This window comes from Trichechus manatus, unplaced genomic scaffold, assembly GCF_000243295.1.
Source record: "Trichechus manatus latirostris isolate Lorelei unplaced genomic scaffold, TriManLat1.0 scaffold00016, whole genome shotgun sequence".
In the NCBI taxonomy this organism is placed as follows: domain Eukaryota; kingdom Metazoa; phylum Chordata; class Mammalia; order Sirenia; family Trichechidae; genus Trichechus; species Trichechus manatus.
Genome location: NW_004443952.1, coordinates 23,092,285 through 23,118,950, shown reverse-complemented (window position 1 = coordinate 23,118,950; position 26,666 = coordinate 23,092,285). Strand labels below are relative to the sequence as shown.

Here is a 26,666-nt window from a genome sequence, read left to right as displayed (position 1 = left end):
TTTTCATGTGTGATTCAATAAATCTTATGATAAAGAACAAGGCCACAGAGCTGATGAGCACAGACTAAGCTGCAGAGCACTGAGCAAAAAGGCTTTCGATGAGAAAGGGAAAATCCTGTGCACTGAACTGTAATGGCATGGACACTACAGGGTAACCAGAGATGGAGCCAGGCCTCACCACTATGGAAGAGGGTCGACTGAGGCTGCAAGTGGGCCTGGGAGTGGCACCATTCTGCAGGGAGGGCCATTCCCACTGGCTTCTCCTTGAAACACAATTGCAGCTGCATTCTGCATCACTGGAAACTGCAACATAACATTAAATCTGTTGGTCTGTGCGTGGCTGTGTATGTATTTCTTGGAACTGGTGGCATAGGGACATGCCCTTTAGGTAAAAGTGCCCGCCATGCTGGCCAAAAGGCTGGGCAGCCACCACAGCAGTGCTGAATGACCTCACTAAGAATGTGTCTTCTTATATCCTATGTGCTGATCTAAAAACTGCTGCCCAAATGTCAGCGTCATCGAGCCTTATTTGAATCTATCAAAGAGAACACAAAAAAGCTAACAGTGAGGGTGCTGGGAGAAGCAGGGACTACTGGGAAAAACCTCTTAGAGAAAACAAATCAATAAAGAGTAAAGGTGGGCCTCATCTTTAAGGACATCTGCTCCATCAGATAAGCTGTTGGTCTAGATCAGAGGTTGGCAAACTTTTTCTGTAAAGGGCCAAATAGTAAATATTTTAGACATTGCGCGCCACACAATCTCTGCTGCAACTACTCAGTTCAGCTATTGTAGTGCAAAAGCACCCGTAGAGCATATGTAAAGGAATAGAATGGGTGTGGCTTTGTTCCAATAAAACTTTATTTACAAAAACAGGAAGTGGGCCAAATGCCATGGTCTAGACCCCTGGTCTAGATGCTCTCAGGTTGTCAGAACAAGATGGAGGCAGGGCTGGGTGGCAGATGACTTAAGTGGCCTGGTTCAGAGAAGTCCACTCCCAGGGTCACAGCTTTCACATTTCTGATACTAGGACTGACAGGTTTGATGACAAGAGTAATGTCTACCAACAGCCCTGTTATATAGCAGAGAAAGGGCAGGACATGGTCACCAGGCTCAAGACTCTATCCCTCAGCAGCTATGGGATCCCACACAACTCACCATTTTACTGTGCTCTAGTATCTTCTGAGTCAAAATATCTCAGGCAAGTGGTCAGATAGCACCCAACTCCCTCTCCCCTCCTCCTCTTCCTTCCCCCTGTGAAGTGTAGGTGCCCAATATGGTGACCAGTGGGCCCTGGTGGCATTAGCCAGTACTGAAGTTCTCCATTTCTCTGTTGCTGCAGCCTTGATATTCTCCTACACATGGTTGCCCCAAACCTAGCTTTGTGAAGGACTGGGGAAAATGCTGAAGGTGCTGCTCACATAAGCAAATGCACTTCCTCACCAAGATCAGACCCTGGCTCTCTGTTCACAAGGAGTCGTGCCTGCAGTGAAAGTTCCCTGGGTATGCGTGGCCGTCGGGCCGTACACTCACATTCCTCTTTAAAGCTGTTCTGTGCTGGGCTTGAAGCCTGCCTACTCCCTTTGTCCTGACATGTGACACAACAGGCTGTGAACCCTTGTCCTTGGCAGGCAGGGCAAGACAAAACAAGTTGGCAGCACTGGGGAGTTGAACAGAGTTTATACTGGTCCCACTGGACTCCACAGTATGAACATTCTGGAAAAGCAAGAAAAGACTTTATTAAAAGCATGTGCGCACATGCGCGCGCGCACACACATGTAGACAGGAACTTCTCCAGTTCCCAAATGTAACTCTTAGCTCGCCAGAATCTAATACATCCTGTTGGGCCTGGGGAAATTTCTAAGTAGTAAGTCTCCTGTCTTCCAACAAAAATATGCGCCACCACCCCCCGGCCCCTGCAACTTTATTTATTTTTTTTAAGAGGGGACTGGTGCTTCTGGGAATTTTCTTTATGATTCCAGCATCCACTGACCCATTTTTCTTTTCCCTGAACAAAGGTATTAACGTTTCTCTCTCATTAGCTATTCCAAAGCTGGCATAACCACCCCTTGTTAAATGGTCTTCTTCCTTTAGATCATTCCCTTTTCCAGGAGGCGGCAACATACCAGAATATAGGTGATCCCGTATCTACATTCAACCTCTGCAGGTCACATCTCACTTACCCTGTTCCCTAAGCCTGAGACTTTCCTGCTGTTGCTAGGACACTTGACCACCTAATTCCAAAAACGCACATCATCTCCCTTCTTAGCCTGTTTTTCCCTGCTGACTTCCAGTTACCATTGATAACACCTTCTTCAAATCTCCTTACCTTGCTGACCTAAGCTACCTTTGGGCCTTCTCTTCCCCTTCACATTCACATGCAGGCACCCATTAAGTCCTGCCAATATTACTTCTGCAAAATCTGTCAAATCTACTCTTCCTACTTATTTATAATTTATACTGCAACTAACTCCAACACAGGTCTGAAATAGCTTCAGTCAAGAGAAACAAATACAAGACCATTAAAGCAAATAAAAAGATCAAGAAGGAAGGGGAGAGAACAATCAAACACATCTTATTCATTGTCTGACTGATAACTTACTCTTAGTCCCTGATAATAGGAATTCTAGAAAATTGCAACAGTCACTAGTGTTGACTGCTTGTGACCATTTCAGTTCCAAACTGTGGCATATAGGGAAGGGGTGAGGGCCACTTTTCTTAAGGATGATTTCCATCCTTCTTCTTTTACCGACTGCCCTCATCTGTACCACACTTCAGTGTAGACTCAACACCGTAGTCAAACCACAGGCTTCCTGTGGCCACTCCTGCTTCTGGCCTTGGCCCTAGATTCAGTTCCACCTTAGAATATACCACCCACCCTTCAAATGTACATATGATGTCTGTCCACAAACCATCTAAACTAGGGGCTCTTACCCTTTTATGTGCCATGGATGTATATGGCAGTCTGGTGAAGCCTATGGGCTCCATCTTAGAAAAATGGTTTTAAATGCATAAAATAAAATATACAGAATTACAGTGGAAATAAATTATATAGAAATACAAAACATCAAAATATTTTTGAAATTTGTGAGACAGTAAAATATGTGCTTCTTTATTAACACATTAAATAAGACTCGGTGCTAGGTCTAATAACTATTTCAATTTTGAAGCAATGATGAGTGTAAATGCTATTTTGAGATATATGCAGTAACTGTAATATGATATGAAAATACTGTGATTTCTATTGATGACAAAGTCGAAGGTATATCTAACATGACTGGTTTTTTGTAACATTCGTAACTGAAGGAAATACTACATTTTAGCGAGGGGTTATATAGAAAATAAAGATATGATTATTTTCCCATCCAAATTCACAGACCTCCCTATTTCTATATTCTGACCCCGGGTTAAGACCCCTGATTTAGACTATTAGTTCAGCTCCTAGCAGGTAGACAGGGCAAGTGAGATGATCGCCATTTTAAAGGACTTGCTCAACATCCCAGCCAGTAAAGGCAAAGCCAGGATTCCAACCCAGGCCCCTGGAGTCCTAGTCCGGGGCTCTGTCTGCTCCACTGTTTTATCTCCAGTTCTGCTGGGAAAATCTGGATACTACGTACTTCTTGTCTCTGCTTTATTCTTCAGCTATGAGTACTGGCCTGCCTTCCCTGTATAGTTTCTTTAGAATGGTTAATACAGAGAATGTCTGATTATCAGTTTGGGTTCTGGTTCTGTGCTGACCCACCTGACACTACGTCACTATTGTAGGAAAGGGCATAGCGTTCATCAAAAACAAACAACTTCCCTTTGTAAAAACCATCAGGAAACTCTTCCAGGTACTTGTGGATGCCACCTTTGAGCTGGAACACTTCCTTGCACACTCCCTATGTGTGGGGAAAAAAAAAAAAGGACATTGGGAGAGACAAGCAGAGACAAGGAAGAAGCTCCACGGAGGAGTGGAGGATTCCCTGCCTCTCCTATCAGCAGGGCTCCTGGTCCCCGCAGCGAGACCCTGAGGAAGTGCTGACCAAGGAGGTCAAGGAAACAACTGGCCAGACCCTGCCTGCTAGGGGGATGGGTGATGACAGCAGGCAGGGCCTTCACCTTCTAGATCCTGGGAAGCCCAACTATTTTTGCTGTCCCCTAAATATAGGAAGACACCTGTTGGGATTTGTAATGTCACTGAGTTTGCTCTTCTCGGGATCAAGCAAAAGGATTAGGGGCAGAGAGATGTTAACTAATCTTTCCTTTTTATACTTGATGAGTCTTTAAGACTGTTAAGTGCTTTTCACATCTTGAAATTTAAGAACCTCAGGTTTCGTACTTAAAGACTCTATGCTGGACCCATACAAGGAGAAAATAAATCCTCTGGCTGGCGGGGGTGCGGGAGGGTGTGGAGGTAGGGGACGGAAAGTTCCTCTCATGCTGTTGGTGGAGGGTTCCACGGCTCCACGACTCACCTTGGCTTTGAGGTAGGCTGAACCCCGCTCACAACGAATGCCCCCAGTGCAGTACATCAGCACCCTCTTATCTCTGAAAAGCTCTAGGTTTTTGTCAACGTAGCTAGGGAAGTAACTGAATTTCCTGATGTCTGGGGCTAAGCAGCCCTGGAATCGTCCCTACAACAGAGGAGCAGCAGCAGCAGAATTATCAGAAAAATATACCTGGCAGGGACAAAGCTTCCTCCTGTGTCAAACAAACAACCCCCATCTTGGCCAGGAAGCACTTGTTAGTGGCTGTTCTCATTACTCTACCTTTCAACTTCAAGATCTGGAACTTACAAACAAGGATGGGTGGGCTGTGGGTCACCTTCCCAGAGTTTTCAGGCAAACTGGAAAGGCTGCCCAAAGCAGACTTTACAAGACCCTTAATCAGCTACACATGTCAAGGGTAGGCTCATGGGAGCCAAAAAGTACATCATGTGCCAAGGTGTTTGTAATTCACACTTTCTCACCAGACCCTAAGTTCAAAGGTTTGGGTTTTCTCTGAAACTGAGTACTGGGAGGAGACTCACGTGATCTAATGACAGGCGGGCACACACAGCTTCCCCTTGGGAAACATGCCATGCTGTGCGGAGGGGGAGACCTACCATTTCACTGAACTCAAGCCTGGTTCATACTTACTATTTTGCTTTCATAGAAATTTCTGCAGTCCAGTAGGATAGTATCACTTTGTTCTTGACTTGCCAGAGTTAAAAACTTTTCCACTTCTTTATGAAATTCACCTGGGGATAAATGGATTCCTAAAATCAAGCCAAAAAATTATGTTAAGAAAAACAGCAAAAAAAAAGAAAATCAAAATTGGACTAACCTGATGATTTACATTGTGCCTTGTTTGTATCCACCTAAACCTTTTCTCTTCATAAACGACAAGTATGTCTGAAAATAACACTATTTGATGGTCATGATGAAATAATTCAGTAATTCCAGGTACCCTCAGTCTCCGTCCTCCCAAGAGGAACACCACGGAGACCCGGTAGTTTAGAAATAAACGAGTCAAAGAATTTTGCATCCTTATACTTGGCTCAACCAGACAAATTGTCATATGGGTTTGCTGGTCCATTGTATGGTCACTAGTGGGTCAGGAAATGGCCACTGTTCTATTGTCACTGTACATGAAGGAGCCTGGGCAGGTATGTGCTTGACCAAAGGCCTTGTAAACTGTTCTATACAAAGGTCGAGCCCAAGTTCAAGGCTAAAAACCTTGGTGTATGCAGGTGTGGGCATAAAACTATGGAATAAAGCTGAAATATAATTTTTAAAAATACGGAGAGATAAGAAGAAGGTTCTATGTTTATGTGAATAAGGAAAAGAGAAGAGGGTAGGAGGGGTAGGCAGCAGAAATAATACAGAGAAAGAAGAGAAAAAAGAAGGATGAAAAAGCTACAAGATTGAGGAGAAAAAGCAGATGCAGAAGATCAGTAAAATACAAGGGGACTAAAAGGGGGGCCCTAAATCTGGTGAGGTTCTTTGCCTCAACTCCCCAGGATAGAAATATTCCCATACCTTTGGGGGTCCAGACATCTCAGTAAATTGTGGGAAACTTCTGGTGAATTTAGCAGTGTAGGGTTACCCAACCTCACGGGTGGGGGCTCTAGTAACTTCAGTCACCATTCACAATTCACAGCACCAAAGGAACCTCACTCTGCTCAGGGATGAATCCCAACAACCACCTGAAACTACTCAGTACCTAGACGGGGCTAAAGAACAGCCAAGGAATCTAGATTCCCGCCTGCCCAACCTAGGATTGTAGGAAGAATGTTATGAGGCCAGATTCTATGTAAGTTACTGACACATAATTAAATGGACACCCAATAGTAGGGGTGAAAACCAAACCAAACCCACTGCTGTCGAATTGATTCCAACTCATGGCCACCCTGCGGGACACAGTAGAACTGCCCCCATAGGGTTTCCAAGGCTATAAATCTTTACAGAAGCAGATGGGCACATCTTTCTCCCATGGAGTGGCTGCTGGGTTCAAACTGCTGATTTTTTGGTTGGCAGCCAAGCGCTTAACCACTGTGCCACCAGGGCTCCTTTGGGGGTGAAAAGGGAGGGTCAAAAATACAATGAGAAGGATGGAAAATCTGCTAAAACTCTGCTCACAGGGAACCTGTTCCTCACTGTGGCTATTAATACTGCTGCTCTACTGCCCTTGAAGCCTGATTGGACAGCGATGCTAAATTAAGAGAAGCCCCTTAAACAACCTGGCACAAATGAAAGCAGTACAGCACTGCCTGGAGCCTGCTCTCCACTAATGTCCTGAGCAATGTCCTGTAGCACGCAAGAAGAGCTGTCTGTAGTCATACCACCTCTTGCTAAGATTGGGACACAAGGCAGACACAGCTCTTCTTGGCCCTTACCTCCTCATGTATGAGTCTCTTCTTCCAGATGCTTGTATCTTACTCCCATTTACCTCTGGCTTAATTCTTAGCCTTTTAAAAATATTTACATATTAAAAACTGACAGTCAATTAGACCTATGTGCCTCCTAATGAAAGAAGATGATACTACTTAAGAAGTTGTCTTGTAAAAACAACAAAAACAGAAAAAAGGAAAAGCAGGAACAAAATCAAACCTGAATCTCATCAAGTCTCTAGATCTGGGCTATCTAGTATGGTAGCCAGTTGCCACATGTGGCTACCAAGCACTTGAAACGTGGCTAGTCCAAATTGAGTTGTGCTATAAAAGGGTAACATACATACTGGATTTCAAAGACTTAGTATGGAAAAAATATATATAAACTATCTCAATAATAACTTTTATATTGATCATATGTTGAAATGATAATATGATGGATATATTGTGTTAAAGTATATTATTAAAATTAATTTCACTATACTTTTTTAAATGTGGCTACTAGAAAATTTAAAATTACATGTGTGGCTCACATTATATTCCTATTGCACAGTGTTGCTCTAAATCTAACTACCAATTTACACAAAATACAGAGGACAGAGGAAGAAGTTAAACAACATCATGGAGATACAATCAGCATAAACCAGATTGTGGGAAACTCTACAGCCGAATGACCCAGTTCCTTCAAAAAATAAACTGCATGGGGAACATCTAGCTCAACTGGCATAACACAGTTTATAAGGACAATGTTCTACATTCTACCTTGGTGAGTAGCATCTGGCATCTCAAAAGCCTGTGAGCAGCCATCTAAGATACTCCACTGGTCTCACCCAGTTGGGAGGGAGCAAGGGAGAATGAAGAGAACAAGATACAAGGAAAAGATTAGTCCAAAGGACTAATGGACTGCAGCTACCACGGCCTCCACCAGACTGAGCCCAGTACAGCTACATGGTGCCTGACTACCACCACTGACTGTTCTGACTGGGATCACAACAGAGGGCCCTGGATAGAGCTGGAGAAAGATGTAGAACAAAATTCTAACTCACAAAAAAAGACCAGATTTACTGGCCTGACAGACTGAAGAAATCCCGAGAGTATGGCCCCCGGACACCCTTTTAGCTCAGTAGTGAAGTCACTCCTGAGGTTTACCGTTCAGCAGGGGATTAGACAGCCTCATAAAAAAAATGGGACTAATGAGGCACAGCAGTCCAGGGATGAGGACTTGAAGGCAGGAGGGGACAGGAAAGCTGGTGATAGGGAACCCAAGGTTGAGAAGGGACAGTGTTGATATGTTGTGGGGTTGTTAACCATTGTCATAGGGCAATATGTCTATTAACTGTTTAATGAGAACTATTCTGTAAATCTTCATCTAAGTTATATTAAAAAAAAAAGAATTATCTATGTGAGATCAAACTGACAACAGCAACTCAAAAGGTTTGATGGGAAGCCTGGGGACAGTGAGTTGAAGATAATGGAATGAAATAATTTGGAAAAGGATATGGAGAATAGCAGCACAACTGGAAGAACGTAATCGATGTCACTGAATTGTACATGTAGAAACTTTGGAAATGGTGTAACTTTGGCTATGTATATTCTCACCAAAAAAAAAAGTTCCTCCAAGGTTGAGAAGGGAGAGTGTTGACGTGTCGTGGGGTTGTTAACTAGTCATAAAATAATATGTGTACTGACTGTTTAATGAGAAACTATTTGTTCTGTAAGCCTTCATCTAAAGTACAATAAAAAAAAAAATTACAAATAAATAAATAAACTGCAGGGGAAAAAAAAAGATGGGAGGGTAATCTATAAGTCAAAAGAGACTTAAGGAGATGTATCAATGAATTACAATGCAGGGACTATATTTGAATGCTAATAAAAACAAACTTTTATAAAACACTATGAGAACTGGAAATTTTGAAGACTGAATGGATACTTGATAATTTTGAAGAATTACTGCTAAAAATGTTTTAGATTTAATAATGGTTTCACAGTTTTTTTTTTTTAAAAGAATATCTTATAGCAATATCTACTAAGATATTCATACATGAAATGACATGATATTGGTGATTTCCTTCAAAATAATCCAGAACAGCGGAAGTTGGTAGGGGTATAGATGAAAGAAGTTGGTCATGAATTGGTAATTGCTGAAGTTGAGTGATAAGTACATGGGAGTTCACTGTACTATTTTCTCCTCTTTTTTTGTTTGAAAATTTGCACAGTAAAAAGTATTTAAAAAATATAACCTCCACAAAGCAAACGTCTTTCATCCTCCATAGTAACCATAGGGTGAGGGTGAGGGAATATTCTAGAGCACTTGGAAACAAACTGCTTAGGTGTCAAAAGCCACTTAATTCCTGTAGCAAAAAGCCTGTGTGTTCTATTCTGCTGAAGAACTACTGACAAGTAATAATTATACACTTCCCAAATTGATATCTTTGAAAAGAGAAAACAACTTCTTGAAACTATCATCAACAAGAACAACTAAGGTCATTCTTTTGGGGAGTCTTCAATTACCACAGCACCAAAGAGAACCAATTTAAGCACTGAATGGGACCAAGTATTGGCCAACCCACAGCTATTTCAAAGACAGGATTCATTATGACTCTTGCTGATCAGGGTGTAAATTCTCTCATTTGTCTCTCTATTAAGTTTTGTCCCTATGAAGAAAAGCACAATTCTTCTAAAAGCAGACATACCAGGCTTCTTGTAGGAGATCATATTGGGGCTAATCCCCATAGGCACGATTTCTTCAAATACACCAACACGCAATTCTGGAAAACAGTGAGCTCCTCCTTTGCTGGTCTAGCCAATGAGAAACAAAAACAGAAACCAGTCTTCTTCTCCCATCCCCAGGCATAAGACAAGTGAAAATACAAGAATTATGGCTTGTTCTGTAATAATGGTAGTTGTACTCTTAAGAAACCTCAAATTAGGAACAACTACTCAATGGGAAAAGGGGACTAAGGCTAGAATGTTCAGATCATTCAATATTAATAAATATTCATTGCGTACCTACCATCTGCAGGAATATTAAATAGAAAAGCTGTTTCTATAGCTATAAGCATTTATAAAACTGAAATACCACTGAGCAATTCTAACATGTGATTATGGCCCAGCTTTTTTTTTCCTATTGTCACCAGCATTAACATTAGCAAGGTGTTTCCATCATCTATTTGATATTTTATCTATTATGCTCTATGTATCATCTATCATGATAAAGCAGAAAGTCACTCAAACAAAACAGCTTAGCTATGAAAGCAACAGCCTCATTCCCCCATGTGGTATGAAGTGCTTGCTGTCTCGTAATTCCAAGTTTACTACTAATGTAGTGATTCCCTGAAACAGCCAGGTGGTCTCTCAAGTGAGGAAATATGCCCCAGTTTTAGAGTCCTAGGGTGTGTAAGCTACAAGGTCCTTATTTTATACGAAGGGAGACTGAGGTACAGAGAAGCCACTAACTTGCCCAAGGTCACATGGTGACTCAGTGGAAGAACTGGGATGAGCATTCCAGGTATCTGGCCCCATGTTCCTTCTATGTTTGCCTTGTCTCATAACATAATGGGGAAAGGGCATTTACCTGGTACTGTTTATTTCTCTACTGTAACCTCCTCTTCAAAAACCTAGAGGCACCAAGGCAGCAGCAGACAACTCTAGATGCATTTTATTTTCTATTTCTCTTACCTTAAAATCGTCCTTACAAAGATAATCCTTAAACAATGGACAGGAAAGCATGACTTCCACATAGAGTTTGGTGGCCAATTTGCTTCCACCAACTGTCCCATTGATTCCTTCTGTAGCAATTCGAACCTGAGATATAGGGTGGTGAGAGAGAGGGAAGAGGGCCCATTCTTAGCTTAGTCATCTTTCTATGGCAGAACAACAGGCTCATGTGTGTCAATGAGTCTAACAGGAAATGTAAACACACTGCTATGGACACCAAAATGAGACCGAATAAAGACTGAATAAAGTGCCATTTTCTAAAATGGCACTATCCATAGGGCCAGTACAAATGAGGTATTGTATGCTGAACAAGAAAGTGAATGAACGAAACTTCTAGAAAGCCCCATTTGCTATGAAAGTTCAAGTTATCCAATGGCCAAAGAAGTGAATTTGAGCTCTACCTAAATCCAGGTAGAAGAGAGTCCTCCACAGAAGTCAGCAGATCTAGGATCAAAATTCAGCTTGGCCACTTACTTCCCATGTGGCCCTGAAAAATTCATTTCTTTAAACCTCAATTTCTTTATTTTGAAAAAAATAGGGATAAAAGACCACCAGCAAAGAGAAAACTGCTGAGGAAGTATTACCCAAGTCCTAAAGCACAGAGCAAATATGAGGGCTGGGAATGCGTGTGAGTACATCTCTGCAGTGTTTGGGGGAAAGCCCACTGAAAATCTTTCCACTGGAATGCAAGTTCCTGGAGGGGTATGTGTCTGCTTTGTTCACTGTTGCACACCCAATCCTAGAACAGTGCCGGCCACATAGTAGGTACTCAACACATACTTGTTGGATGAATGAATGTGTATTCACTTCTGGAGATCTTTGACTTCTTAAACCCTGTATTCTCTTTGAAATGCTTTAATAAGGGGGCATTAGAGCCTGAGTCACAAGCCTGCCTTAAGTGGCCATGCCCTGGCAGCCCTGCAAGTTGATTGTTTTGGTGCTATAAAATCCTTTGGCTAAGTTTAAAGATGGATCATCTCTTCAGGGAACTGAGCTCTCTAGAGAAAAGTGCTAAAGTACAGCATTGTGTGGTATCATGACATTCTCTGAAAAAAGAAGCAATTTAAGGTTTCTCAGAAGAAAGGCCTGGCAATCTTCTGTAAAGATTAGCCAAGGAAACTCTATGGGGGCAGTTCTGCTCTGTAACACATGGGGTCTGGTGAGTCGAAACCGACTCGAAGGCAACAGGTTTTTTTTTTTTGTTTTCATATAGAAAAATAGAACTGAACCCGTATAAGGGTCAGGAAACCCACTCTGACATTGTTTCTGACTGGCAGGCTATGACAAAGAGATACATACTTCTATGCAACTGTCTTTTGAGTAGAGTAGATCTGTTCCTATATTATTTTTTAAATCTCAGAACACAAATAAAAGACAAACACATCTACTTCCTACATAATGAGGGCAGAACATCTCTGCACACTAGACTTTCAATCCCTAGGATTCTTCAACAGAATTACTTTACAGTAGCTCTTGGTGAGAAAGGCCTTATACCTTAGAAATGGAGAATAGTAATAGTAATCATTTGTTGAGCACCTACTATGAGAAAGGAGCTTTACAATTCTTTAATCCCTATTTTACATAAAAGAAAACGGAGGATCAGAGAAGTGAAGTAACTATCCTAAGGCCACACAGTTGGTAGGTGGTAGAACTATATTTAAAACTATATCCTTCTGGCTTCAAATCCTGTAATTTTTCCTTTATACCAAAGCCTCCAATGGTCCCCTGAAATTCCTTGAGGCAGTAGGGAATGGACAGCAATAGGGATCACAAGCTTCTCTCTGTAATTCCTGAATTTTCAGGTTCTCCTTTCCCCTACCTAGGTGTCAATATTCTACCAAATCTCCTACCATCAGAAAACTATATCAGTAAACTGGGCACATATTATTGAAGTCTGGGAATTTGGACCCGAGCTCCAAGCAGGTGCTGCCACCTTGTGCTGGGGACCTTCACTGCTAGTTCATCTCTTGGACTGGGCCAAGGATAAAAATCTGCCACTTAAACCCAGAAAAGGGACTGATTTCATATTTTGCATATTCAGATTTACCATGAGCATAACCATGTTTCAAGGCATAAAGTTCTCTGAATACAGATGGTAATATTCATTCCACAAATGTTTACTTTTTTTTTGTTTTAAACTATGTACCAGGAATTGTGTTAAGAGTTCTTGCCCTCTTGGAGTTTACAGACTAATAGAAATCACAGATATTAAGACAAAATTTACAAAATGACAAGTGCTTTAAAAAAAAAAAAATACTACAAGGTAATATTGAGAGAACATAATGGGAAAAATGAATTTAGACTGAAGAGTCAGGAAAGCCCCTTTGAGGAAGTCACATTAAAATTGAAAACTGAAGCCTGAGTAAAAATTAGGAGAAACGGAATGGGTATGGGAGTTCCTTGAAGAGGGTGCTGACGTAAAAAGACCCAAAGGCAGAAAAGAACTTGGTGGGTTTCAGAAAATGAAAGACCATGTTGCTGGAGTGTAATTAGCGAAGGCTGGCAGCAGATCAGCTGAAAAAGTAGGAAGTGGCAAAATCATGCAGGAACTTCAGGGCTTGTTAAAGATTTTGGGTTTCACTCTGAATGTGCTGGACAGCCATTGGAAGATTTTCAGCAGGGGGTCAATATGATTTTATTTCTCTTTTAAGATCATTCTGGCTGCTGTATGGAGAATGGATTAGACAGGTGGTGGGCAAGGATAGAAGAACAGAGAGTAGTTTGGAAGCTCCTGCAAGGGACTAGCTAAGACAGTAGTGGCTTGGCCTAGGCTGGTGAAGTAGAGGAGAGAAGTGGAGCCAAGGGATATTTTGTACGTAGAAATGGCAGGACTTGGTGACGGACTAAGTGAGGTAAATGAAGTTTTCTGTTACCATCTTTAGAAAACATGCGTGTTTGAAACCATACTGTCTGATCAATTGGCTGCCTCAGGAAATTAAAACCTGGGACATGTGTGGAAAATATTAGGTATAAGATAGTACAATGCCAGAACCAGAGGGGGTCTCAGAGGGAATCTAGTGTATTTCTTTATGATTTAAATTAAAATAATAACATTTGTATGTATGTATGTATACATACTATACTATATATACCCATACACCAAAATGTCCTTGATGATTACATATATACAGACATTAAGTTTACATATAAAATCATGGAGAATATTTTAGAAAAATAAAAACAAAAAGAAAATAAAAATTATCCATAATCCTATAAGGCAGAGATAACCATTATTAACATTTTGGTATCTTCATACATACACTTACATACACACAGTATACTTATGGTTTTGTTACCAACATGCATTCATTCCTTTATTCAACATTCCACATATGTTTATTGAGTGTCTATTATTTGCTAAGCACTGTTGTAGCACTGAGACTACATCAATTAATTAAGACCAAGTTTCTGTCCTCATGAAGCTGTAAGGGAAACAGATTATAAAGAAGTAAACAAATGTTATATTTTCAATTAGTGATAAATTCTTCAGGAGAAAAAAAAAGGCAGAGGATGGTCAATTGGCGTAATATAGTTCATAAAGTGTTCTACATCCTAGTTTGGTGAGTAGTGTCTGGGGTCTTAAGAGCTTACAAGTGGCCATCTAAGATACAATTATTGGTCTCTACTCGTCCAGAGCAAAAGAGAAAGAAGGAAACCAAAGACTCAAAGAAGAAACTAATCTACAGGACAAACAGTCTACATGAACCATGGCCTCATGTACCCTGAGACCAGAAGAACAAGATGGTGCCTAGCTACCATACCGACTGTTCTAATCAAGGCCACTATAGATGGGCCCTGATAGAATGGGAGAAAAATTTTGGAACAGAACCTCAAATTGCTGACAACAAAAAAACCACAGAATACTGGACTGGTTGAGACTGGATAACTCCCGGAGACTATTCCCGAGATACTCTTCAAAACCTGAACCGAAACTAACCCCTGAGGTCACCTCGTAGCTAACTAACTGACTCAAAAAATAATGAATATCACCCACAAGTACTATGCGCCTTAAAAAAAATCACCTATAGGAGACAAAACAGTCAACCAAAAGCAAACCAAACGCATTGCTGTCAAGTCAATTCCAACGCATAGCGACCCTATAGGACAGAGTAGAACTGCCCCATAGGGTTTCCAAGAAGCAGCTGGTGGATTCAAACTGCCAACCATCTGGTTAGCAGCTGAACTCTTAACCACTGTGCCACCAGGGCTCCAAATAATCAACAATTACTTTAAAACAACAAAGAGAATGTAAGGGGGCAGAGAAACTAGATCAACGGAAACAGTACCACCAGAATGGAAATAATGAGAATGTTCACACGTTGTGAAGAATGTAACCAATGTCACTGAACAACTTGTGTAGAAATTGTTGAATGGGAATCTAAACTGCTGTGTAAACCTTCTCCAAAAACACAATATTATTTTTAAAAAAAAGCAGGGGAAGGGGGGTGATGATGGTTGGAGAGAGGACTACATTAGGTTAGAGTTCTGAGGAGATGACATCTAAGCAGAAATCTGAAGTGAGGGTTGAGTGAAAGGGAACAGCAAATGTCAACACCCTGAGATGGTAGAAGACCCTGGCATGTTCTAAGAAAAATAAGAAGCAACTTGGAATCATACTTGTATGTATAGTTTTGTAAAATGCTTTTCTAGTTAAGTTGGCAAACTACATCTGTTTTTGTACATAGTTTTACTGGAACATAGCACTACCTATTCTTTTACGTACACAGCAAAAAATTACATAATTTCATGATAAAATGACAGTGTTGAGTAGTTGTAACAGAAACCATATGGCCTGCAAAGCCTAAAATATTTACTATCTAGCCCTCTACAGAAAAGGTTTCCAACTGTTCAGTATTCTCCTTAAATGCCCTGTGGGATTTCCCTAATTTCTAAGAACCCAACAGAGAATCCTTTTTGAATGAGTATAACCTCCATAATCCAAGTTTGGGAGGCAAGATGAGCCTCATGGAGGATGAGGTAAGAGAGGTGTTACCTTGCCCGTGAGATGCAGATGCCGACACAGAGCTGTCTGCCAGGCACAGATCCAATGGGGATCCTCTAGGTCACAGTAGCAGTAATAAAGTAGCACCTCCCCTTCATCAATGCCCTGGCCACTACAAAGAGAAAACCAGAGGGAAAGAGCATTTGAAATCTGGCTTAAGGATGCCACAATTCATAAAGCGTATCCAGGTAGCTTCTGGAAGCAACTGCTGTGTTTGCTCCCGAGCACTGAGATAACTGCAGCCCTGTGAGACCCTGAGCCAAATCCACCCAGCTAAGCTGCTCCTGGATCCTGACCCGCAGAAACTATGAAATAATGTCTGTTGTTTTAAGCTTCTAAGTTTGGGTTAATTTGTTACACAGCAATAGACAACTAATACATAGGGTTTGGATCTAGCATTAGGAGAGACAAGAGAGGTAGCAGAATAGTAACAGTTTGAGGTTTATTAGTAAAAGAGCAAATTTTTATACCCCAGCATCCTACTTATGATCATACTGATGGCATTAAACCACAAAAAAAAAAAAAAAAAAAAAAAAAGTTCAATTACATTCACTACACTTTGTTTAGGAAATGTGAGAATATAATGCAGTTTGAAACTGCAGTTTTTTTTAAAAAGTTAAAACAAAGAAAATTTAGGTACTTTAAAAGGTAAGCTGCATTTGGCTGCTATCTGAAGAATTCACTATGTGGAACACTACATTCCTCAACAAATCCTGATAAATAATGCATTCGCCTGGGTACATCTATCTGAAACCATCTGACTTTAAACAGATGATGGGATCTAACACAGAAAGGCCTCCCTCCCCTTTTGGTTAGTTTTTACCTACCCCATTTATTTATTTAAAAAATCTTTAATTGAGGCATAATTTACAAGTGAAATGCACAGATCTTAAGTGTATGCTTTTGACACATGCATATACCTATGTAACTCATGCTTCTCACAAAACTTAGAACATTTCCATCTCCTCAAGAAGTTCCGTCTCTCACATTCCCAGTCAACCCCCCGAGACCCTCCAGAAGCAACCACTGTTCTGCATTCTATCATCATAGATGAGTTTTGCCTGTTCTAGAACTTCACATAAATAAAAACAGAAAGTAAGTACTCTTTGTCTGGCTTCTTTCTTTGCGATCCACCCACACCTATGTCTATGTATCAGAAGTTCTAGCTTTTATACTGCTGGGCAGTATTCTTGTATGACTACACCACAGTTTATTCATTCTCTTGTTGATGGGCATTTGCAGCTGTTATTGTTTTTGGTTATTATGATTAAAGCTATTATGAACATACCTGGACAAAGCTTTTCGTGGACATACGTTTGTATTTCTCTTGGTTAGATACCCAGAAGTGGGCCATAGGGAAGATGTATGATAAACTTTAAAAGAAACTGCCAACCACTTTTCCAAAGTGGTTGTACCATTTTACATTCTCACCAGCAATGAGTGGGAGTTTCAGCTACTCCACCTCCTCACCCACATTTGGTGGAGTCAGTTTTTTTTATTTTAGTCATTTCGGTATGTGGGTAGTGGTATCTCTATATAGTTGGAAAACTCTTTTAAAATCAAACCAAAAATACAGAATGAAAACCTTACCCTATCAGCTTATCGGGACTAAAGCAGCTTGTATCAGGAAGCCAAGCAGACACGTCATGGTCATGAGTGAGGTACTCTTTCAGAAGGTCCCTTTTGTCTGAAGACTTAAGACTCTTTGAAGAGCTTAATGTCACAGCCAGCTGCTTTAAAATAGAAGCAGTCTGGTGACAAATTTCATCAGCATGCTGTGTTGCCACATGTCTATGGATGCCGATCTTGTCCTTAAATAGTTGTTGACAACACTTCCACCATTTTTCTTTACATTCAAAGGCAGATGCTGGTACTTCCTTGGTTTTGACGAAAAGAGCAAATGCCTGCAATTACATTTCAAGTAATGTCACTGTTAAATAGGCTTAGGTCTAAGGCTAATGAAAGTCTCAGTGAAATCCCTTATATTATCTTTCTACAGGAGTTTCTAGCTTTATGTTCTACTATTTTATAGAAAAATTCCCTGAGAGAGGAACAATTCTCTTACTACTAAGCTTTAGAAGAGATTATTAGAAAAGTTAAAATTGAGTTTTACATTATGGAGAATAATGCAAGCCTATGCATCACACTGGAATATCTACATAATACAGTCTGACATTGTGTTGCTTTCAGCAGCAGCACACACGCTATTACTGGAAAAAGGTATAGCATCAGAACTTCAATACTGACTTTCCACAGCTGGCCCCTCTCCCGACTTACCGATTCTCTTCCTCCACACATACCTGACACGTGTCCTAACCTGGACTCCTCACTGTTTTCATTTACCTGTCTGTACTCCTGCTATTCCCCATATGTGAAATGCCCTACTCTAGCCTCCCTCTTCTACTGAATTGTTTTTAAACTTTCACTATCTAATCCTTGACTGAAACCCCCCTTTCTTAACAGTGGAGAACCTGAGGTTCCAAGGAAGGAAAATGACTTGACTGAGGAAATGCCACTGAGACTTCGTTTTTTGTGACTTCCAATCTACTGGCCTCTCCTGCAAAACTACCTTTTATTGGCTCCATGTCAATGAAGAATAGATGGTCTCTGACAAAAAGGATAAAAGGCAAAGAGAGCAACATCATTACCACCCTAATCATAACCCAACCCCAGCTGTACTATGTGTGTGGCATTCTGGGATGCTCTGTCCTTCTCTCTCAACCAATGGAGCCCCACCAACGGGGACCAGATCAGAAGTCTTACCTCACTATCAGTAGGGTTTAGGAACAGTTTCAAGTTTGGTCACTTCACTAGATGGCAACTGCCTATTGCCTACCTGTTGTGCTCGTGACCAGGTCTCCTGGGTTCCTGGGATTCCCCCCATAAACCTGGGTGTGGAAAGGAATCTAGTCTTATCTGTCTAGAATCTGGCTTCCTCAAGCACTGTGCCATACCTGTACCAGGGTCACATCTTGTCCGTGATTCTCCTTTGTCTGGCAATGAATTAACATTACTGGTTAATGACTAGGCCTTACCTTGAGCGTGGCTAGTCTTACTAGCTCTCCAGTTCCTGGACGGCAAACTTGATGAGCTATTTCTAGATGTACCTGCATTAACTATATTTACATGATTATGAACCATCAACAGTAGTTTTACCTTTTTCTTTCCAAAGGAGTATTTCTTCTTTGTACTGTGATCTAACTGCGCTTTAAGATGGCTACTGGGATCGATAAGACCTGTGTCTTTTAAATCCAGGTCCGAAAATCTTAAAACACAGGCCTCCAGGTCATCTTCTCGGTCTGGTGAAGTGGAAGAAGGCATCTGGTTTGGTTGCAGCAGTGGGGCAGAGATTCCTTTCAATGAACTACCTCCTAGGATGTAAGCAAGGGAAAACAGCAATGTCAAAGGCTTTGATTACTTCCTGAAGTAAACCTGAAGTTAATCAATCATGCAAATGAGCATGGGCCCTGTAGTCCAAGCTATCCATTCATCTGCCTGTTTGTCCAATAAATATTTATTTAGCACTACTATATGCCAGGTACTGCTCTAGACACTGGGGATACAGCTGTGAATGAAACAGAAGTAGTCTCTGCCTTTCTTAGAGTTCACATTCCAGTGGGGAGAGATATAAGGTAAACAAATGAATAAACTGATGACAAGGTATAAGGTGAAAAGGGCTATGAAGACACATAAGCAGAGTAAGGAGACAGAGAGGGATGGAGAGGCTCTTTTAAGCACAGAGGGCAGGAAAAGCCTTTCTGAGGCAATAGCATTTAAGCAGAAACTTGGATTACAGGGTAAATGACACCAGAAAAGCACTAGGAACAACCACAATCAACCAAGCAGTGTGCTAGTATGTTCAGTTATGAACACTGTTGTTTTTTGCCCCCTAATTTCTGAGCAGGAGCCCTACTGGCACAGTGGCTAAAGCACTTGGCTACCAACCAAAAAGCTGGCAGTTTGAAACCATCAGTCGCCCCACAGAAGAAAGGTGTGGCAGTCTGCTTCCATCAAGATTCACATCCTTGGAAATCGTATGGGGCAGTTCTACTCTGCCCTATAGGATTGTTATGAGTCAGAATCGACTTGACGGCAGTGTGTTTTGGTTTAATTTCTGAGCTGTGCAAACTCCTTTCTTTGGAAGAAATAGCTACTAATAGAGCTCCATTTTAATGAGCCAGAATAAATATCAAAATTGCTACTGTGGTCAAATCTTATGAAAATGGACACAATACAATCAACACACCACATTCTGTCTTTCATATAACATACGTTACAGGTGACACTGAGAGGCAACTTGAAGCACTGGGAAAAGCATGGGCTTCGGATTGTGGCACAGCTGGTTGCAGCTATGTGAACTTGGGCAAGCTATTTAATGTCTTTGAGTTTTAATCCTCTAATCTGTATAACAGGGTAACAGTATCTACCTTGTATGACTGTAGTGAGGATTAGAAAAGAATATGTGAAGTGTCTGGCACATACTAGGGCTCAATGAATATTTCAACTTAATTGAATGCTGTATTTTAAATTTAACATTAAAAATTTGATTACTCTAAAAATCAGCTGGGGCAGATTGCACACTCTGATCCCACTTCATGCACCCAGTTTTCTTTCCCAACCTGTCTTGTATTTGATCTAGTCTTTCAACTGGTCTCTTCACCATTTCACTCATATGCCACGTTCGTTACAACTTTTATGGTTTCTGCCTCTTTGTTTCCCTCACTTGCTTCTCCATTCTTCTACCCAAATACTAACCACTTATATCAAGATCCAGCTCAAATGTCACCTCTTTCACAAAGTCTTCTGCCACCCCAGTGCTACTCCTTCCTCAGAAAGCCTGAAACAGTTACCCTACCTCTTTAGGCTCATCTCAGGCAACGCGCTCCCTCATGCAGGCTGCTCGGCCACACTGGACTTGGCCTAAGTCCGCGAGCAAGCCTTGCTCTCTCCTGGTTCAAGAGCTTCGCAAATGCCTTTCCCACCACCCCAAAATGATCTCTTTCAGTTACCACCTTATTTATTTTCATTCATTTATATACTTTAACTATTATTTGTGGAGATTCTCCCGTGCATCCAGCTGTGCTGGAGATGAAGCTCTGAATAAAAAAGTCAAGGTTCTTACTTGGAGTTTATAGTTTAGAAAGCGGCAAAAGACACTAAATAAGTAAACAAATAAACATCAGATCCCTGAGACTATGGCCCTAAGACACCCCTCTGACTTGCAAATGCAGTCATTCCGGGAAACTACCTTCCAGCCAAGCAACAGATGGGCCTATAAAGTAAACAATAACACCCGAAAAGAATGTGCTCCATAGAATAAACAATTATATTTGACCAAAAGGACAACGTTTGCCCAAAAGCAAAGATGAGAAAGGAGGAAGGGGTAGGAAAACCAGATGAAAGGAACAGGCAGCACAGGGCAGAAACGGGGAGAGTATTGACACTGTGTGGGGATTGCAACCAATGTCATGGAACACTTTGTGTGCAGTTAATTGAATGGGAAACTAATTTTCTTGGTAAACTTTCACCTAAAACAACAAAATATTAATAAATAGATAGATCAACATGAATACCAGATAGTGATAAGAGCCACTCCTCAGTTTCCTTTGCTGGATCCTCCTAATTGTCCCAACCTCTAAATGTTGAACTGATCTATCTATACTCACTCCCTAGGTGATCTCATGTAGTGGCAAGGCCTTAAACACTACACTTGCTTCAAAATAATTGAGGAGGTTGAGGGGGAAGAGCACATAATACAGGTGAAACCAGACTGGCCATGAGTTGATAATTACTGAAGTTGGGTGATGAGTACATGAGGGTTCATTATATAATTTTCTCTACTTCTGTAAATATATCCACTAAAAAAAGAAGGAAAAGAAAGGGAAACAACCAAAAATAAAGGAAAATTTATATTCAGTATATTATACATTGCGACCTTAGTGGCACAGTGGTTAAAAGCTCAGCTACTAACCAAAAGATCAACAGTTTGAAACTACCAGCTGCTCCTTGGAAACACTATGGGGCAGTTCTACTCTGTCCCATAAGGTCGCAATGAGTCAGAATCAACTTGATGGCAACGAGTTTTTTGACTTGTACTACACATCAAACGACCCCAAATTTATATCTCTAGCCTGTACCTCTCTCTTGAACTCCAAATACATATATTCAACTGTCTACTGGATAGCTTCAGCTGGATGTCTAACAGGCTTTTCAAATGCAACTGTTCAAAGCTGAACTCTTAATGTACTTCTCCCAATCCAAACCTGCTATTCCCCAGTCTTCCTTACCTCAGTAAAAGACAATCCTATTCTTCCTGTTACTCAGGCAAAAAACCTTTGGGATGATCCTTGATTCCTTATTCTCTCACACTATCATCCAGTCCCTCAGAAAATCCTATCCGCTTTGCTTTTGAAATATAATCAGATCAGACCATTTCTCACCACCTTCACTACCACCCTAGTTCAAGTCACCACCATTTCTTGCCTGAATTATTGCAACACCCTAACGCCCTCCTACTGTAGCAGCCAGTGATACCTATAAAAAAATAAGTAAGATTACCCTGAAAGGCTTCTCCATTTATTTAGATAAAGTCCAAAGACCTTGCCATACCCCTCTCTCCCACTACCTCTCTGATCTTATTTTTATACTATTCTCTCCTTGCTCCCTATTCAGACTGCACTGGTCTTTTTGCCAATTCCTAAATGGGTCATTAGAATTTCAGCTCCAAGACAACCGGGGTTTTCCTTTGCTTGCTACTATATTGTCAGCATCTAGAACAGTTTGTGGTACATAAACCAAACCAAACCAGTTGTCATCAAGTTGACTCTGACTCATGGCAACCCCATAAATGTCAGAGTAGAACTGTGCTCCATAAAGTTTTAAATGGCTGATTTTTCAGAATTAAATCACCAGGCCTTTCTTCTAAGGTACATCTGGGTGGACTCAAACCTCCAATCCTTCAGTTAGCAGCCGAGCTCATTAACCATTTGCACCACCCTGGGACGATGTCTGGTACACAGGAGGTGCTAAATACAGTATTTGTTGAATGAATGAATGAATGAAATAAAACTGCAATGCATGACCTGGTGGCAGGGCCAGCAAATTTATATTAGGTAGCCAGGGAAGACCTCACTAAGGACCTGGTGTTTGAGCTGAAACCTAAATGACAAGAAGTTAGCCACACAAAGATTTACGAGCAGAGACCTCCAGCAAAGGAAAAAGAAGTGAGGCCAAGCTTGACTTACTGAACAAACAGGAAGCCAGGGTGGTTGAAGCACTGTGATGAGAAGGTAGAAGAGTGTATGCCATGGTTTGAAGTTTGCAATGGAAAGTAACTGGAGAGTTTTACACAAAGAAGTAGCATGGTCTGATATACATTTTAAGAATATCCTTCCGGCTGCTGTGTGGGTAAAAGATTGCAGGAAAAGAAAGACTCAGAGAGGTCAGTCAGGTTATGACATTCATCAGGGAAGCAAATGGAGAAAAAATGGCAGGAGTGGAGAAATGTGGACCAATTCTGGATTTGTTTTGGAAGTAGAGCCAGTTATGCAGAAGTGAAGGAAAAAAAGGATTCAAGAATGACTCCAGCCTAGATTTTTTGATTAAGCAACCGGATGGATGGTGCCATTTACTGAAATGGGGAAGGAGGAACAGGTTAGGCCAGGAGGATAAAACAAGAGTTCTATTTTAGACTGTGAAATTTCAGATGACCATGGACGAGGCAGTTAGATAAGCAGGTGTGATGCTCAGAGAGACATCAGGGCTGGAGATGTTCATATACACAAAGTCGTCAATAGCTATTAAAAACGATACTAAAACAATCAACTTGTTCCTTCTGAAACTAACAACTCGTAGAGGTGAGAGGTAAGATGACAGCCAGAGGGTAACCCCCGGAACAGGAGGCTCGCGTCAGGGCCGGTCCTCCCATCGCAGGGGGCGACACGTGCAGCGTCGCTCCCATCCCAGGCCGGCGCGGCTCCCATCCCAGCCCCACGACGCAAGGTGGGCCCGGCCCAACCTGTCCGCCCAGCTTTCCCGAGGCAAAAGACGGGAAGTGGGGGTAAGATGACCACGTACCCGCCAGTCCGATCTATTCTTGGGTCTTTCTTCACTGAATTGTGCCCGCCTAGCAATTGTCACTTACTGCACTTGGAACCTACAACCAGGGTTCTGTGTTTACGTAGGACCGAACGCTTGGACGTCACCTCGCTCCGGAAGTCTTAGTGGCCGTTAGCGAAAGGGCCGCCGGGAAAACCATTGCGAGGACCCGGGGGCGGGGCTGAAGCTGAGGCTGAGACTAGAAAGTCATTCCCAGGCCGCCCGCCGCCTCCAAGCGTGGCTTACGGCCGGTGGGCTCTGACTGGCTGAAGCGGATGCACTCTCTCCGTGGCCCCGGAAGGACACAGAGCGACAGGCGGGAGGAGGAAGCAGCCGAAAGGCGGGGTAAGGCTGAGGGGGCCGGTTGCGTGCCGACCACACGTCCGCGGCCTGGTTAGCCTCCTTACGCCGTCTTTCCCGGAGCCGAGCCCGCCGAGCCATCTCCGCCGACCCTCCTCCTTGCGCTTCCGGGAGCCGGAGCTAACGAGTGCGCCTGCGCGCCGGCGGTCCACGCTCCTTGTCGCTGTCCTCGCGCCGCCGGCTGCTGGACGGTTCCTGCCGCGCTTCCTGCCCGGCGTCTCGGCTCTAAAGTGCACCGGCGTGCGGCATGTCGCGGCGGCGGCACAGCGACGAGAATGATGGTGAGTGCCCAGAGCCTGGCCGCCAAACAGCGCCCAGGTGGGAACCGAGGTTTGACTTTCTTGGCCTTCGGGTCTCGAGGGAAGGGACGGGAAGCCCTTCTCTCCCGGCAGCGTTCGCGGAGCCACGGAGGATGGCGGAGCGAGGGTGTGGCCTGGCGGATTCGGGAAAGCGACTGCTTCGTGCCAGCCCCAGCGCCTTAAGTCGTCGGCCGATCGTGGGGAAATGAGGCTTGTCACCCCTGGTCTCTAGGGACTGTTCAGAATTTGGCCCTCGACACCACGTCTGTGCTGCCGTCTCTTAGAGAGCGGGTACCCACTGGTAGCAGGGTCTCGTTTTGACCCTCAAAGCTGCATCTGAAAATAGCTCTCTCAAGACTTTACCGAAGAAAAGGAACAAAGCAGTGACTGAAAGATCTGGTGAATTGCAGTCAGAGCTCTGCTCCCGTACTGTACATCCGTTGATTTGTCTTCTTTCAAGCTGCAGGGAAGAGATTTTGTGTCTTCTCCCAAGAGGTCGCTTACTAATATGCAGATGCATAGTATTGCGGTAGATTTTAAACTGGCCGTAAACGTATTTTCGTCGAGTGCTGGAAAACTAGCAGGAGAGCTCCTGGAGATTTAGATCTGGGGTTCCCATCTTCGTTTGGGCTGTTGTGCTTATGGAGATCATAATGTGGCCCTCATAAAAACTTAATAATTTTGCTAGTGAAAAAACAACAAAAAAAATCAGTCAAGAACACATATCCACCAAAAAAAAAAAAAAAGTAACACTTAAGGTTAAGTCTGTTATTAATATTTTAGTGCATTATTCGCTGAAGAGAGTGTACAGTAATGGTTTAGAGGCAAGGCTTTGGAATTGGAGGGTGTAGATTACAAGCTAGACCCCTCCATTTACTTTGGGATCTTGCCCAAGTTGTATAATCTCTTTCACCCTTAATCTGTAAAATATGAGCAGTGCTATTTACCTCTTCTGGTTTTTGTGAGGGTTAAATGAGATAATTCATGTAACAAATGGCTCATTTTTAAAAAAAAAAAAAAACTTTGTTAATGCTTAAGTGGTGATAAACAGTGACAGATGCCCCCAATGTAAGGAAAAATACAGAAGAAAAATTTTTATGAGTACATTTTCTCCTTGAATATTGGGGCAGTTAGTGGTGAGGACAGAATCACAAATATGAAACACCAGATTTCTACTAAGGCATGCCTTGAGAGGATATTCTAGTCCAGCCTCATCAGACACTCAAGGGTACAGAGACAGTGTAATTAACATGGAGACACAGCAAGAAGTGCCTAGATACCAGCTAAACTTCAGGGCTCACTTCATTACACAGGTGTTACTGTGCTGCATGCTTTGATTTTAACATATGGAGGCTTCTTGTATAACATACAGGGCACAAAAAATACAATTTTTGTATACTTTGACTAGTCCAAAAATATTATGTTTGAAGTCATCACTTAGGGGTTAGAGAACGTGACTCTGGTTCTTCCCATCTTCTTTGTTCTTCTCATGCTTTTCTCTGCCATTTCTTCTCCCTCTCCCTTCTATGATACCCCTAAAAGGGAGGGAAAATAAGTTTATAATTCAGTGATGTTACTTCTTTTTAACACTGGCTGGCAGCTAGATAACTGTACTTTGAGCCTTGCTGCAAGAACCTCAAAGTAGATAAAGACAAAGAGAAGTAAAATAAGGAATTAATTAAGCAAAATTTACCGTGGTAGATGATTTAGTAGTGGAGGGACAATTTATAGTTCCTCTTTGATAATACTTCAAATTGGGGACTTTTGTAAATTGCCACCATATGGGTAATGATTATATCAGAGTTTACCTTAAACAGTGATTTGAATCAAGTATTTTGAATGCTTCTTTTTTTTTATTGTAGTTTAAGTGAAAGTTTACAGTTCAAGTTAGTCTCTCATACAAAAATTTATATAAACATTGTTATGTCACCCTAATTGCTTTCCCTATATTGTGACAGCGCACTCCCCCTTTCCACCCCTCATTTCCCATGTCCATTCAACCAGCTCCTAACCCTCTCTGCCTTCTCATCTCACCTCCAGACAGAAGCTGCTCATTTAGTCTCATGGATTTACTTGCGCTAAGAAGCACAGTCTTGACGAGTATCATTTTATGTCCCACAGTCCAGTCCAATCTTTGTCTGAAGAGTTGGCCTCGGGAATTGTTTTAATTCTGGGTTGACAGAGTCCGCGGGCCATGCCTTCTGGGGTTTCTCCAGTCTCAGTCAGACCATTAAGTCTGGTCTTTTTACTAGAATTTGAGTTCTGCATCCCGCCCTTCCCCTGCTCCATCAGGGACTCTCTGTTGTGTTCCCTGTCAGGGCGGTCATTGGTGGTAGCCGGG

At 42.0% G+C, this 26,666-nt stretch overlaps 2 protein-coding genes across 6 annotated transcripts in view; one reads left to right on the top strand and one right to left on the bottom strand.

Moving 5' to 3' along the window:
- Positions 1–840: 840 nt before the first annotated feature.
- Positions 841–23,872, bottom strand: TSTD2 (thiosulfate sulfurtransferase like domain containing 2). Of its 2 annotated transcripts, XM_023727485.1 has the most exons (10): positions 23,646–23,777; positions 18,726–18,940; positions 17,160–17,473; positions 15,561–15,681; positions 10,529–10,654; positions 9,544–9,649; positions 5,118–5,236; positions 4,455–4,613; positions 3,740–3,878; positions 841–1,713 (listed from the first exon to the last, which is right to left on the bottom strand). In XM_023727485.1, exons 2-10 carry the CDS (start codon positions 18,888–18,890, stop codon positions 1,415–1,417), a joined length of 1,548 nt encoding a protein of 515 aa, XP_023583253.1. In that variant the 5' UTR covers positions 18,891–18,940; positions 23,646–23,777; the 3' UTR covers positions 841–1,414. The 2 variants fall into 2 exon arrangements, with proteins under 2 accessions (XP_023583253.1, XP_023583252.1); XM_023727484.1 differs by lacking the exon at positions 841–1,713 and having other exon boundaries at positions 3,641–3,878; positions 23,774–23,872.
- Positions 23,873–24,150: 278 nt separating this feature from the next.
- NCBP1 (nuclear cap binding protein subunit 1) overlaps positions 24,151–26,666 on the top strand; it is a 48,817-nt gene continuing 46,301 nt past the window's right edge. For 2 of the 4 annotated variants that reach the window (XM_004372240.3, XM_023727479.1), the window contains exon 1: positions 24,151–24,307. In XM_004372240.3, coding sequence (XP_004372297.1) covers positions 24,274–24,307 — 34 coding nt within the window. In that variant the 5' untranslated portion in view covers positions 24,151–24,273. Of the gene's footprint in view, positions 24,345–26,666 lie in introns of all 4 variants that reach the window. The other 2 variants (XM_023727478.1, XM_023727480.1) reach the window with 2 other exon arrangements.

Bases quoted from the DNA above. Each gene is read 5' to 3' on its own strand.
- TSTD2 (XM_023727485.1), bottom strand. From the start codon at position 18,890: ATGCCTTCTTCCACTTCACCAGACCGAGAAGATGACCTGGAGGCCTGT. The intron at 9,650-10,528 runs GTAAGAGAAATA...CTCATTGGCTAG, and splicing joins TTTGTAAGGACGATTTTAAG to ACCAGCAAAGGAGGAGCTCA. The intron at 4,614-5,117 runs GTAAGTATGAAC...CCTCTGTTGTAG, and splicing joins ATTTCTATGAAAGCAAAATA to GGACGATTCCAGGGCTGCTT.